We start from the raw sequence: 15221 nt of genomic DNA on the forward strand, positions 1-15221 counted from the left end.
TAAAGGGGAGGGAATTCCAAAGTGTAGGTGCCACAACACTAAAGGTCCGCTTCCTATGTTGGGCGGAATAGACCTCCTGATAAGATGGTAAGAAACCCTCACCTGCAGAGCACAGTGATCGACTGGGTATATAAGGGATAAAACAATCGTTCGGGTATCCTGGTCCCAAGCTGTATAGAGCTTTGTACACCAAAACCAGAACCTTGAACTAGAACCTCTCTCTCTTGCTAGCCATATTACATCTCCCTCTCCCACTCTTATTTACTGCTTTCTATACATACTCTACATACATACATATGCACATACATATATACATGCTGCAGAATACAAACCATTGCTGGTAAGTGGTTCCACACCTTAACAGCACGTTTGAGAGTAGGGATATGGGAGAAATTCAGTTCAGTTTGGATTTAAAGCCAAATCTCTCAGATTTGCACTTTCTGAAATCTTATGAGAACTGAAGCACAGACATCCTTCAAAATTCACGCTTATCCAAATTTTGCTATCCCTGCCCTGCACTGATTGGCAGTGGGTGTCATTCATCAAAATATGCTGGAGATTGGACTTCTGAATGCAAAACACATGCTCTATCCCTGAACCACACCCCTTCCCCAGTTCGAGGCTCTCTGAGCCTCCAAGGCCTTAAATTCTGACACTGCATTCAAAATGGCAGCCCCCAAATCAAAACACATAGGAATAATTTTGTCAGCAAAGTATACAGAGCCCAAAATAGAGAAGATGTGGTTAGACCTAATTTACTGAATCTGGCCTTTCTGGAAAACAACTGGAAACCAGCCAGGGCAAGGGCTGGCAAAGATCCTGATGCAGACCATTCCGTCTGATCCTTTTCCAGACAGCCCTAGGCCATGTGAACAGGATCCTTCCCACTGCTGGAGAGAGGACAACAGCTTCTGGATATTAAGGCAATAGTTTGATAATTACTGCATTCCCTGGGATCCCCTTTCTTTGGAATTGGGATATATATGGAATGCTTCCAGTCTATGGGTCATTGTTTAGTTTTCCATATTTCTTGACAGATTTTTGTCAAAATTTGGACAGATTCAGTCTCAGTAGCTTGTAGCAACTCTATTGGTATGCCATCTATTCCTGGTGATTTGTTTCTTTCAAGTATTTTAAGAGCAGCTCTTTTTTTAACAAAACAACACAAATTGCTACAGACATGTGGAGAACTGAATTTAAGACTGGAAGGAGAAACCAAGAAAACTGAAATTTACAGATCCTTCCTTCCCTACCTATCAGTCAGGTTGACTATGTGTTATCCTCCCACCCACCCTTGCACCCGGATCAGAGGCAATTTACCTCTGAATACAAGTTGCTAGCGAACAACAGCAGGAGTGGGCTGTGGCACTCATGGCCTGCTTATAGATTTCTCCCAGAGGTATCTTGTTGGCCACGGTGGGAAACAGGAAGCTGGACTAGGATCCTTTGGTCTGAATTGGAGTATGACTCAATGGAGATGGAGAAACCTTCCCCACAATTTTCAATCTTTCCCTGCAATGCACATCCACAGAGGAGCGTCGGGTGCATTTTAGGTCACTTTCTCCAGGAGGAACTACTTGTTGTTGTTCATAAGGTGTAACACTTAGCTCTACTCGCAGTTTGAGACGCTGAATAATGCTCCATGGTGAAGTGTGTATGCATGCCTGAGAATAAGCCCCAGAATCTTTTGTGGCACCCAGAGATTCCATAGCAGACAAAGATGTGAAAAGGATTCCCTGAATGTAGGCATATTGAAACAAAACACTGCTCTGTTCTAAGTCTAGCTCCTTTTCAATTCCCTACCATACTCTCCTAAATCTCAACCTGGCTTCTTTGATCCTATCCCTAATAAACCACTTAGAGGTCTTTACATTCGAGAGGCGCATACATTTTATTAAAAAAATAATAGGTATAGGTGGACAGAAAAGAATGTAAAATTTCATTTTCTACCTTCAGTGTTATGCAGGTATGCAGTACCTCTCCACGTCCCCAAGGGCCCATAGGGGGAGAGAACACTCTCATTTGGTCCTCTTAAACTATGAAAGATTCTCTGGAGGGCTAATTGTTAAACCACTCTTATCAAATTATCCTGCTAGGTCTCCTAGAAGCAATTCTCAGGCCCCATCTGCACTATACATTTAAAGCACTATCATACCACTTTAAACAGTCATGGCTTCCCCCAAAGAATCCTGGGGATTTTCGTTTGTTAAGGGTACCAGGAATGGTAGCTCTTTTAGGGATAAATTATAGGATTCTTTGGGGAAAATAATGTGCTTTAAATATATGGGGTGGGTGCAGCCTTAGACAAAGATACTGTCGTAATTGAAATAATGAATGAAATTGCTCTAATATCTTCTCCACAGTAAAATATTATAGGAACATGGGAAGTTGCCTTATGGTATTTCAGACCATTGGTCCATCTAGGTCACTATTGTCTACGCTGATTGACAGTTCTCTCCAGGTTTTCGTACAGGGGTCTCTCGCAGCCCTACCTGGAGATGCCAGGGATTGAAACTGGAACCTTCCGCATGTAAAGGAGATGCTCTGCCGTGAAGCCATGACAGTATCTCGGTTAACAAAAATCTCTGCTAATCTCCCCATAGTGTTGTACGAACTCACATGATTAGCATGACTATATGAGCTGCCATGGAACTGGGCTCCTTCTGGGAGGAAGGGTGGGATATAAATTTAATAAATAAATAACAAACTTCCAGTAGTTGTGAGAAGGCTATGAGCTAGTTTGAATTACGATGGGGGTACATGTCAGTTCAACTCTTATAACAATCTTTGCATCTAGAAGTGATCCATTAGTACTGTTCATATATGTTACAGGATACATGATAGTGCCAATATGTTGGTTCCCCGTATGCCATGGGAAACTGCATGCCTGATCCATGTTTTCATGCTGTGGCCTTTGCCTGTGATCTGAATACTGCTTGTGGGGAAAAGACTGAATTAAAATAGCCTACCTTCTGGCAGAAGAACCTAACAAATATTTGTGTTTTGATTGTCTTGTTTTTGTAAACCACGCAGAAAGCTCTGCTGAAGGGTGATATCTTTTAAATAAAGAAGTCAATCCTTTAGTTTGGTGGGCCCCTATGCTTTGGAACTCGCTGATTATTAACATTAGGCAGACACCTTCACTATTTTAGATGCTTGCTAAACACTTTTATTTCACCAAGCCTATCCAGACTCATAATTTAGGGAGCAATTCTGACTATGGGAAGCCAGCCGAATTGATGATGGCTTAAATTAAGCCAGTTTAAAGTATGGCAGATCCAAACCCCATTCAGAAGCAAGGCCACTGCCACCTGACTTGGCTCAACCCTGGCAGGGGGAAAATGAGGCTTTAAAATACAATTTGATTTACACCACCCTTTTTTTTTGATATACGTTACATCAGGCTGAGCAGGGATGAGGGTCTCTGGCTGGGCCATGGTTGGAGGCTTATGCCAGCATAGCCCTGGTTCAGCCAGAGATCTGCCAGTTGCTCGCCTCCATAGCAGTCTTGATGCCCCTTTCACATCTACTGTAGTCCCCAATGAGGTGTCCAGTGCAACGTCTGCTGCAACTTCTTGGGAACGGTTTCAGTTGATGCGGCCTGATGACGTAGACAAGGTGCTTTCAATGATGCGGCCAGCAATGTGTCCTCTTGACCTTTGCCCTTTTTGGCTTATTAAAGCTTGCCTCGGGGGGTTGACCGAGTGCATCCAGGGTGTGGTCAATGCATCATTGCGGGAGGGAGTGGTTCTGGGCGCCTTGAAAGAGGCGGTGATCCGACCACTCCTGAAAAAGCCCACCCTGGACCCATTGGTTTATGACAACTACCGACCGGTTGCAAATACCCCCTTTTTAGGAAAGGTGATTGAGAGGGTTGTGGCGCAGCAATTGCAAGTACTCTTGGATGAAACACATTATCTTGACCCATCCCAGTCTGGGTTCAGGCCTGGTTATGGGACTGAATTGGCCTTGGTTGCCCTGATGGATGACCTTTATCGGGAGAAGGACAGGGGGAGTGTGACCCTGTTATTCTTACTTGATCTCTCAGCGGCTTTTGATACTATTAACCATGGTATCCTTCTGGGCCGACTTGGTGAGATGGGTATTGGAGGAACTGTTTTACAGTGGTTCCAATCTTGTCTCCAAGGTCTCTCTCAGAGAATAGCATTGGGTGACTGTCTTTCGCCCCCCTGGCAGTTGTACTGTGGGGTGCCACAGGGTACCATCTTGTCCCCCATGCTGTTTAACATCTATATGAAGCCCTTGGGAGCAGTCTTCAGGAGCTTTGGGGTGAGGTGTCAGCAGTATGCTGACGATACCCAGCTCTATTTCTCTGTAACATCTGAATTGAGAGAGGCTGTGCAAGCCCTGGACAGCTGCCTGGACTCGGTGGTGGGCTGGATGAGGGCCAATAAACTGAGTCTGAATCCTAGCAAGACGGAGGTGCTGTGGGTTGGTGGTTCCCAAGTTTGGATAATTGGTCAGTTGCCTGCTTTGGATTGGGTTGTACTCCCTCTGAAAGAGCAGTTCCGTAGTCTGGGCATGCTCCTGGATCCATCTTTGTCGCTAGAGGCCCAGGTGACCTCTGTGGCTAGGAGTGCCTTTTACCAGCTTCGGCTGATAAGACAGCTGCGGCTGTTTCTGGACCGGGATAGCCTGACCACTGTTGTCCACGCACTGGTAAACTCCAGGCTGGATTACTGTAATGTGCTCTATGCGGGGCTGCCCTTGAAGTTGGTCTGGAAGCTGCAGCTAGTGCAAAATGCAGCAGCGACACTGCTCACTGGGGCAGGGTATCGCCAACATGTCACCCTGCTGCTGAAAGAACTGCACTGGCTGCACATTTGCTACTGGGCCAAGTTCAAGGTTCTAGTTTTGGTGTACAAAGCCCTACACAGCTCGGGACCAGGATACCTGAAAGACCGTCTTACCCCTTATATACCCAGCCGATCACTGCACTCTGCAGGTGAGGGCCTCCTGCAGATACCATCTTAATCAGGAGGTTCATTCTGCACAATATAGGAAATGGACATTTAGTGTGGCAGCACCTACCCTGTGGAATTCCCTCCAATATTAGGCAGACGACATCTCTGCTATCTTTTCGGCGCCTTTTGAAGACTTTCCTCTTCCAACAAGCCTTTTAAGTTGAGACCTATCCCAGTCTGCGTCTGTTAGAATTGCTTTTAATATGTCTTTTAATATGTCTTTAACCCTTTTTTTCTTTTACAGATGTTTTTAAAGGTTTTTTTTAAAATGTTTAACGTTTTGTTTTAATGTATTTTAATGCTGTTTTGTTTTAATGTATTTTAAAGGTTTTTATGATGTTTTAAAGTGTTTTTAGTGTTTCTGTTTGCCGCCCTGGGCTCCTGCTGGAAGGAAGGGTGGGGTATAAATAAAATAAATAAATACATAAATAGATGTTTATTTTTTTTTGATTAAGCGGTTTTTGCATTTTTCTGTCAAAAAATAAAATAAATCAAATAGCAGTCAGAGAGTGGTGATGCTGCAAAATTCTTCAAAGGGAGAGTCATTCTTTCAGTAACTACTTTCTTCACTTCTCATTCTTCCAGTTTCTTGGGATCCTAAAGTGGACAGCAGAGTTACAAAGAGACTGACATTTTTGGAAAAAGAAGCAAGATGAGGTGTCCCCTTGAAGTCTTGATTCTTGGACTGGTCTCAACCTGCCTCCTTTGGGAAGGTAAGGAGAAGGCTGTGAGGGCTGAGCTATGGGAACAGCACAGAGGCTACATCAAGGATGGAAGAGAAATTTGATTCGGTTCACGTTTAAAGCTGAATCTATCAAATTTTCACTTTCCAAAACAATATGAGAACTGAAACAGACATCCCTCGAAATTTGCAGTTGTCCAAATTTTGTTAGGCAGTTCTCCAGCCAAACGGGGAAAGTGCATTAAAAAATGAATATGTTAGTGTAAATAAGATTACAAAAATGCATTATGTTAGGAGAAATTGCTTGCACTAATGTAGACTTCAGTCAACACGCATACACAAATGAATTTATTAGGAGAAATTTGCACTAAAATTCTGAAGAATGTTCATGAGGATTTCTCCTTGCAAATAGCTGCAGAAATGTGGAGAACTCAATTTCAGACTGGAAAAATGAGAAACAACCAAAAGTGACAGGTTTTTCCATCCTTAGGCTACACTCAGAATGATCCAAAATTTTTCAGGAATGGGGGACAGGGGGGAAGGGACTGGTCTTCTGATGGTTGAGTTTCTCATCTTCACCTCCATGCAGGTGTGCAATGCAAAACCAGTGAATTCACTCTGATGGTCCCCAAAGAAGTTGTGTCAGTGCATGAGAGACTCTGTGTCGTCATCCCCTGCAGTTTCACTTACCGAAGTTTAATGGACACTGATGAATTGCATGGATATTGGTATCGCAAAGGCAGGAACCCTTCCTGGCATGATCCTGCAGTGGCCACCACCGATGGGAAGAGAGCAATAGAAGACTTCGCTCACAATCGCTTTAGTCTGTTGGGGGACTTGGAAAAAGAGAACTGCTCCCTCATGATCATTGATGCCCAGCAAATAGACCAAGGGGAATATTTTTTCAGAATGGAGAAAGGCTATTTAAAATATAGTTACCCGGAAACAATATCTGTGGAAGTGACAGGTGAGTGCCTGCAAGCTTGCCTGGCTGTCTGCCGAAGCCCTCAGCTGCCCATGAGCCTTTTTAGGTGGGATACAAATAGTTCAGGACCACACAAACACACAATGCAAGATGATCCACAGGGCACCCTGGGCACAGATGCGGAAGCAACAAGGTGCAATGCGATGCGCTTCACAAGCAGAAACAAAAGGGGGCAAATATTAGACTGGATGTTGCAGCCGTGAGGTCAGCTTGTAGCCCCAGTTCCAAGATGGAGACTGAAGGCGGGATAAATCCCTCCCAGGTGCTGCAGATACCAGATTACACACCTGGTGTTCTGGGATAAAGAAGCAGTGGCTGATCCCCTTTTTTGAGAAATGAAAGTATGGCTTTTGTGAGTGCATGAAGGAAGTGCTCCCCCCTCCCCCCATACACAGCCCCAAATGACCTTTAGCCATATCTCCATGATGGGGCATCCTTAACCTGAAAGATAACTAGCAGAGCCTGTTCTTGTGTCCATGGAATTAACAAAGGATGTGGCTTCTTTTACCACTGTTTTCTCATCCGTACCCATTTTTCATGCACCGCTTCCTGCTCAAAATGCCACACTTCTCCATAAAGGTATCCAGAGATCCTGAGCTGCGCAGATAAAGATGCACTTTCCAACATAACAAATGTAGCAAAGGGATCCTGGCTTTAAACTACAAGAAGTGACCAGAAACCCATTGCCTCTTCTTCTGAAGTGACCCCAGTGTCCACCACGAATACAAGGCTGGCCGGGGTAACTATATACTGATGCCTCTTTTTTCTTCATAGGTAGCAGAAACCCCAAAATACAAATACCGGGAAAGCTTCAGGCAGAACGTCCTGTAAATATCACTTGCACAGCCCCACTGAGTTGTTTCCAGAAGCCAAACATCACTTGGGCAGGCATTTCTGGAAGCATCACCTCAAGGATCCATGTGTTGCCCAGAAATATCAAGCTTCGCAGCACCTTCACACCCTCAGCTGAGGACGATGGCCAGCAGCTCACCTGCATTGCCAAATATGACAGTGGAACTAATCCTGTGCAAATGGAGAAGAGCCTCCAGCTGAACATCAGTTGTGAGTAGGGACGGGGGGGGGGGGAGAAATTTGATTCAGTTTGCATTTAAAGGGGAATTTATCAAATTCACACTTTCTGAAACAAGATGAGAATCGAAACAGCCATCCTTTGAAATTTGCAATTATCTGAATGTTGCAATGCAGTTCACCAACCAAGCCATGGTTTTAAAATGCATGTATTAGGGGGAAATGTACATAAAAATGAATGGAATGCATTATATTAGGATAGATTGCTTTAAAAAAATGAGTACATTAGGCAAAACTCCCTACAAAAAATGTTTGTATTAGGAGAAATTTGTAGAGATAATGGGAAGCACAGTCCAGCAACACCTGGAGGGCATCAGGTTCTCCATCCCTGCACTAGAGGCAGCAGGGAAGCATGGAGTCAATGACGATTAGAGGAGAAAGCTGCAAAGTCTTGGTGGGGGCTGAGTCGGGCAAACAAAGCAGGCCAGATGTGGCCTGCAGGACTACTCACTAAGGAAGATGTGTGTAAGTGTGATATCCTGGGATCAGGCTCTCTCCCAGCCTTTGTTAAATCCTCCTCAGATGGGCTTATTCACCCAAAGGGCTTGTGCTTGTCTTCCAGACCCACCTCAGATGCTACGGTTCAGCGGGGAACTTCGACACTCCAATGGAAGTAAGTTTTCTGTGCATTCGTTATCCACACCATGATATAGTCCCAGAAATAAAGGTGGCAGCTTAACCCACAGTTCCTTGAGGCAAATAGCAATAAATTTGTGTGTGTCCACATGCATGCGCATGCTTCGAAGCATGGGCCCTTCATGGGTAAGGTCATGTGTCTGGAAAGTAAACACTGTCCAGCAGATAAAGCATTGCATGTGAGGCAAGAGAGTCCCAGTGAAGGTGTAGGTCCCGAGCCAATCACTGAGATCATCTGGGGGAGCACTATTAGTTGTCTCCTGTGGACCAGAAGCCCCACTCATGTCAACGAGGAGTTGCGTCTTCAGTTTAGTGGGCCCAACTCTATGGAACCTCCAGTTGAAATCGGGCAGGTATTATCCCTGCTACATTTCAGGCACTTGGTTAAAACTCTTTTCTTCTAGGAGGCCTTTGCCCCATGAATGCTGTTCTGATGCTTTACTCTCTGGTGTTTAATTTATATTTTAAATTTTTTATACTGTATGTTTTTATTTTGTAAGCCACTTTGGGACCCAGATGTTGAAAAGCAGGATATACGTTTTTAAAATAGATAAACCAATTGAAATCCCATCTCTGCCATGGATCCTCTCTGTGCCCTTGGGCATCACAAATGCCCAGCCTCTGTTTCCTGCCTGTAAAACAGGCACAGCAATGACCTGCACCAGAGGATTTGGTAACCCCAACAGTCTTCTTGGGAACAACTTCCTCCTCACACAAGCAAGATGCATCCACTTTATTTTGTGTGGCACCCGGAAAGGATTGGATAATTACTGTTTTCTTAGCCTGGAGTGGGAGGGCGGCCAGGTCAAAGTTTGAGAACTGCTGTGGCATCCCATTGTCCCTTTGGGAATCTCACAGGTAGGAGGAACTTCACAAATGCTTCCAGGATTGAAGCCCAGGAAGGTGACTGCATCAAACTGCACTGCAAGGCAGACGGCAACCCCTCGGCCAACGTGACCTGGGTGAAGGAATCGCAACACTCAGGGACTCTGCAGCTCACATCAGATAATACTCTGAAGCTTTCCAATGTGAAACTGGAGAACAAGGGGAGATACAGATGCCAGGCACAGAACACAGAGGGCTCTGCCGAGGCCACTTTCCGGATCTATCTAGCATGTAAGTGAAGCAAAACGGGGGTCCACACAGAGGGATGTTGCTGGGAGATAAAAGCTGTCAAGGAGATCCTGAGGCTTGTCCTCAAAGGGGGCATTTGGGAATGTCGGGAATGACTTTAGAATTCCTTCCTGGGCCATTGTTGGGGTTCACAACAGTGGCAAATATGGGAGCTTGGCCTGGTATATTCAGTGGCATAGTGGCAAATTCAGAAATGCAGGATCCCTTCATGATAGTCACACCACAGCCACTCACAGCCATGCTCCCTCACAGCTCTGCCCCCGTCTAAGATTATAGAATACAATGGGCTTTCAGTCTCTTACTTTGTTTGGAGTACTTTCCCTTACTGCACCGCTCAATGCAGATCTCCATGTGTTGCATTTCAGCTAGATTTACTATTTTGTGTGCATGTACATGGGCTAATGTACTAAGATGTTGTACATTAAAGAACTTCCTTTGCTGAGTTTTCCTTCTTGATTATCATACTAAGGCTCAGATTAACTGCATTTGGACAGAGCTTATGGGTTTTAAGAGGAAAGTTAAACATGCAGATTCCTGATCCTAACCCTCTGGTGTTGGCTGCAACACACGCACACACACACACTTAGGCACTTTCATTTTCATTTCAGCTTACTATGTACAACACATGTTATATAGAACATCATGAAAAGCTGAAACACCATCATACACATTTCTCACCCCCCAAACATATTTTTTCTCTCTTTCCCTCCTCTTCCCCTACCACTCTTGGCTTTGGGCTAGAACAAAACTACACATCTCCCTCCCCCCTTTTAATGCTGCTGGGTTGAGAATAAGATCCTTGTTAACAAACAGACAAACTGGAGGCCATGCAGCAGGGAGAGTAAAAGAGCCCCCCCTTCAGCCCCAAATCTGCCCTTCTCTATCTCCTTTTCCACTTTCCCTTGCTTGTTTGCTTGCTGTCCATCACTGTCATCCTCAGTCCTTCCCCATGTGCCTTCCCCCATCACAACAAAAGTCCCTAGGAGCCAATCAGCATGAAAGGGGAGTGTGTTAGCTACTGAGAAGAATCTTCTCAGTGGCTAACCCACCTCCTTTCACTCTGATTGGCTGCAATCAGCAGGAAAGGATGCTCGAGACATGGGGACCTTAGTCCCCCCAAAAGTAAAGGGTCTAAGACTCCCCAGGACCCTGGACGACTGCACCCCAGGGTATATTGCTGCAAAGGAAATCAGGCTGCACCATGGAACACCTTACTGCATGAGGAGTGTTTGCTTCTGTGATTTCCCCAAGCCATGGAATCATTCTTTGTATTTCCCCCCCTACACTTAGGAAGCTTTCATATAGGCATTGGCTACGCAGTTAGTGAGGTTCACTACCCCTCACAAAAAAAAATCAACAATCACAGGGCTTGCAGATCTGATTTCTTTCATATTCACCGTTTGGGAATCACTGGCCTAGCAGGATGAACAGGCTGAAATAGCCCCTATTGATCTTAACGAGAAAAATTAGCCACTAAGGCTGAAAATGCAGCCACAGTAACATAGCTGGGTCAGAAACCATATCAAGATGGGTCTAGTAAGACAAGTTTTTGCAGTTGAACGCTATCCCATGATTGCTAAGATTCCCCAGAAAGGGAAGGCTGAAAATGGGTTGGTAGCTGGCTGGAGAGTCTTGCATGCAGAGAAGGATTTTGGAGCAAGGGGATGAACCACTGCAAATTTAAGAAAATGGGGAGGTGCCTTATATTGAGTCATACATTGGTCCTCCTAGCTCAGCATTGTCTGCACCTGAGGCAGCCAATATGGTACCTTCCAAATGATGATGAACTACAACTCCCATCATCCTGACCATTGGCTGATGGGAGTTGGAGTCCAACAACATCTGGAGGATGCCATGTTGGCTATCCCTGTCCTGCACTGATTGGCAGTGGGTGTCATTCATCAAAATATGCTGGAGATTGGACTTCTGAATGCAAAACACATGCTCTATCCCTGAACCACACCCCTTCCCCAGTTCGAGGCTCTCTGAGCCTCCAAGGCCTTAAATTCTGACACTGCATTCAAAATGGCAGCCCCCAAATCAAAACACATAGGAATAATTTTGTCAGCAAAGTATACAGAGCCCAAAATAGAGAAGATATGTGGTTAGACCTAATTTACTGAATCTGGCCTTTCTGGAAAACAACTGGAAACCAGCCAGGGCAAGGGCTGGCAAAGATCCTGATGCAGACCATTCCGTCTGATCCTTTTCCAGACAGCCCTAGGCCATGTGAACAGGATCCTTCCCACTGCTGGAGAGAGGACAACAGCTTCCGGTGCAACTGTTCCATCTGCTCCTATCCTGCCCCCAGGATTCAGTGGCAGGTGGATGGGGAGAGCTTGGAGGGAAACACCACCAAAGGGAAGTGGCGGGTCACTTCTTGGAATGAGGAGGAAGTAGCCGCCAGTACTCTGCACTTGACAGGGAGCTGGGATGGAGAGCACCCTGTTGTCTGCCAAGGAACCAACCCCAGCGGAGAACTTCCCATGAAGTTCTTCCTGTTTAGTTCAGGTATGTCTCTGGGATGCAGAGCAGTCCAGTACCATTGCCAAGAGCCCTGTTCCAGAGAACAGCCATGCTCGCAGGCCACATAAAGGGTTGCCAACAGATGCTGTGCATAAAGACCAGCCTTAAAACACACGCAGACACAACCCACTAACAATACTTTTATATGGGGGGGGGAGATAAGAATACCATGTTTATGTTGTTCAGGCAATCAAAGAGCTCTGCAGAATTGTGTATTAATGTGTGAGTGTGTTAACATGTACAAAGTGTATGTTAAGGTTGTATGTACACACACGCGCACATACATACGATGTACATACACACACTACAGACCAGGCATTCATTAAAAATTAACTGTATGTTTAACTTGCAGTACAATGGTATATGTCTACTCAGAAGTACATCTCTGTGTTTAATGGGGCTTACTCCCAGATAAGCGAGTATAGGAGTGCAGCCTAGGCTTTGGTTTAGGTTTGGCATTGGGGAAAAGCAGGGTTCTTGTATCTTTACCAGCTTTGTGGTAGACAGAAATTTACCAGGTTAAGCTTTTTTTCTGATATGGGAATGCAATTATGCGTGTGAGCACTGATATAATCTTCAGCCCTCCACTCCACCTGCAAAAGAGAACACAGGTTTGCAGATGACACAACACACATGCAAATTTTATGCAAATCTGTGTCCTCTTTGTGAGTGGGTCAGAGGGTCAGAGCCTCATACAGTTTACTGGCTCCAGAAAATCTTGTTGGCACCCCAGGGAGGTAAAATAGTCTACACATTAGTATCTTACAATCCAAAGAAGTAAAAGCTGAACAGTTTTGCATTTTGATGTTAAGCTCTTGTTTGATCATTGCAGGAGCCCATTATGAGCCCTTGCATGTGGGAACAACTGTTGCCTTAGTGCTTGCCCTCTACCTGACCAAGTAAGTGGTTCTCCTTCTGGTACTGATATCTGTCCTGTAAGTACGGATGGGGGAGAAATTAAGTTGAGTTTGCATTTAAAGCTGACTCTACCAACTTTGCACTTTCTGAAACGCTGTCAGAACATAAGCACAACCATACTTCAAAATTTGAACATGTCCAAATTTTGTGATGCCGTTCTCCAGCAAAAGAAGGTTTGCAAAAATGCATAGATTAGGGGAAAGCATTTATAAAAATGAATATATTGGTGACAATAACATACAAAAATGCACTCTATTGGGAGAAATGGCTTGCAAAATTGTCTACATTAGTCAAAACTGCCTACAAAAATGTCTTCATTAGGAGAAATTCGCACTAAAATGCTGGAGAATCTTCCTGAGGATTTTTTTTAAAAAAATCACAAATTGCTGCATAAATGTGGAGAACAGAATTTCAGATTGGAAAAATGAGAAACTGAGAGAACTGAGACTGATAGACTTTTTCATCCCTACCTGTACTGCAGTTTGGGCTGAAAGGTAGGGCAGAAATGGAAGACATCCTGTTACTAACACATCTTTTCCTTTGCAATCTGCTTTCAGGGCTTTGCTTTGTCTCTTCCTCTTTTCGTTTTCCTTTTGGTATTTAAACTACTGGAAGCCTTCAGTGACGCGAGAGAGCCCCAGCAAGTCAGAAGGATGATGATGACTTGATCCCCTGCAATTCTTTTTGCTTGGGAAGGAAAAAGACTCACACATATAACTGCCTGCTGCTGGATCCCCTCGGTCCACAGAGTGAAAGTGTGTCAATATGCAGAGGAGCCTTCAGGCACACACAGAACGTCATGCTCTTTTACTTCAGATTGAAGAGAATTAATTGCTTGCTCATTGGTAAAACTCATAGGGTTGATACTCATCATTTCAACCATGAATTAGAATCACTCACCCTTCCCAGCCACCTCCTGCCTCTGCTTTCACTGCACCCTTGACATGATTTGCTCCCAAAACTGGCTGCTTAATCTCACATTCTTTCATGAAATAAAAGGGCATCGTGAAAGACTGCATTGCATCTTTTCCTTTAGACACAAAGATATGGGGTCATGAAGATGCTGCCTTTCTTGGTCCCTTTGAATGCATCTGACTTGTGCTCCATATCATGGCATGTCATTTCAATGTGATCATAAGTCATCAGGATGCTTTCACTGTTATTGACGATGACACCGCCTCTCTCCGAATGGTTTCTGTTCAGCGCCATGGCCGTTAAACAACTACAGACCCTTCAGCTGCTCTGGCCAGACTTGGGAGAACAATGTTGTGCAGCAGCCCTACGCAAGCTGATTTTCATTCTTCTTGTTACCAGCCTTGTCCCTTTCCCGGTCCTTTCCTTCTCTCTGCTTGTACGATTACCAGTTTCCTCCCCCCTACACACATGCATTTCAAACAGAAATCCAACAGATGCAGTTGGCACTATCCTGGCACTTATTTTTTGGCACTATCAGGTGGATCCACAGTTGGCTCCAGAATCATACTCAAAGAGTAATCAATGGTTCCTTCTCAAACTGGGGGAAGGTAATGAGCGGGGTACCACAGGGCTCAGTCCTGAGCCTGGTGCTCTTCAACATTTTTATTAACAACTTGGATGAGGAAGTACAGAGCATGCTTATCAAATCTGCAGATGATGCAAAATTGGGGGGCATAGCTAATACCGTGGAAGACAGAAACAAAATTCAAAGGGACCTTGATAGGCTGGAGCATTGGGCTGAAAACAACAGAATGAAGTTCAGCAGGGATAAATGCAAAGTTCTACACTTAGGAAAAAGAAACCAAATGCACAGTTATAAGATGGGGGATACTTGACTCAGCAGTACGACATGTGAGAAGGATCTTGGAATTGTTGATCACAAGCTGAATATGAGCCAACAGTGTAATGTGGCTGCAAAAAAGGCAAATGCTATATTAGGCTGCATTAACAGAAGTATAGTTTCCAAATCGCGTGAAATATTAGTTCCCCTCTATTCAGCACTGGTTAGGCCTCATCTTGAATACTGCATCCAGTTCTGGTCTCTGCACTTCAAGAAGGATGCAGACAAACTGGAACAGGTTCAGAGGAGGGCAACAAGGATGATCAGGGGACTGGAAACAAAGCCCTATGAGGAGAGACTGAAAGAACTGGGCATGTTTAGCCTGGAGAAGTCTGAGGGGAGCTATGATAGCACTCTCCAAGTACCTGAAAGGTTGTCACACAGAGGAGGGATGGGATCTCTTCTTGATCATCTCAGAGTGCAAGACACGGAATAATGGGCTCAAGTTGC

General features: G+C 44.8%; 1 protein-coding gene across 3 annotated transcripts in view; it reads left to right on the plus strand.

Annotated features, from left to right (window-relative positions):
• Nucleotides 1-14000, plus strand: part of LOC133370197 (sialic acid-binding Ig-like lectin 13) — a 31919-nt gene extending 17919 nt beyond the window's left edge. For all 3 annotated transcript variants that reach the window (XM_061596076.1, XM_061596077.1, XM_061596075.1), the window contains 8 exons: nucleotides 5571-5698; nucleotides 6257-6634; nucleotides 7427-7714; nucleotides 8304-8354; nucleotides 9236-9493; nucleotides 11726-12022; nucleotides 12870-12936; nucleotides 13513-14000. In XM_061596076.1, coding sequence (XP_061452060.1) covers nucleotides 5638-5698; nucleotides 6257-6634; nucleotides 7427-7714; nucleotides 8304-8354; nucleotides 9236-9493; nucleotides 11726-12022; nucleotides 12870-12936; nucleotides 13513-13612 — 1500 coding nt within the window. In that variant the 5' untranslated portion in view covers nucleotides 5571-5637 and the 3' untranslated portion in view covers nucleotides 13613-14000. The remainder of the gene's footprint in view (nucleotides 1-5570; nucleotides 5699-6256; nucleotides 6635-7426; nucleotides 7715-8303; nucleotides 8355-9235; nucleotides 9494-11725; nucleotides 12023-12869; nucleotides 12937-13512) is intronic.
• Nucleotides 14001-15221: the final 1221 nt, after the last annotated feature.

This window comes from Rhineura floridana, chromosome 15 (genome assembly GCF_030035675.1).
Source record: "Rhineura floridana isolate rRhiFlo1 chromosome 15, rRhiFlo1.hap2, whole genome shotgun sequence".
NCBI classification, from domain to species: Eukaryota; Metazoa; Chordata; class Lepidosauria; order Squamata; family Rhineuridae; genus Rhineura; species Rhineura floridana.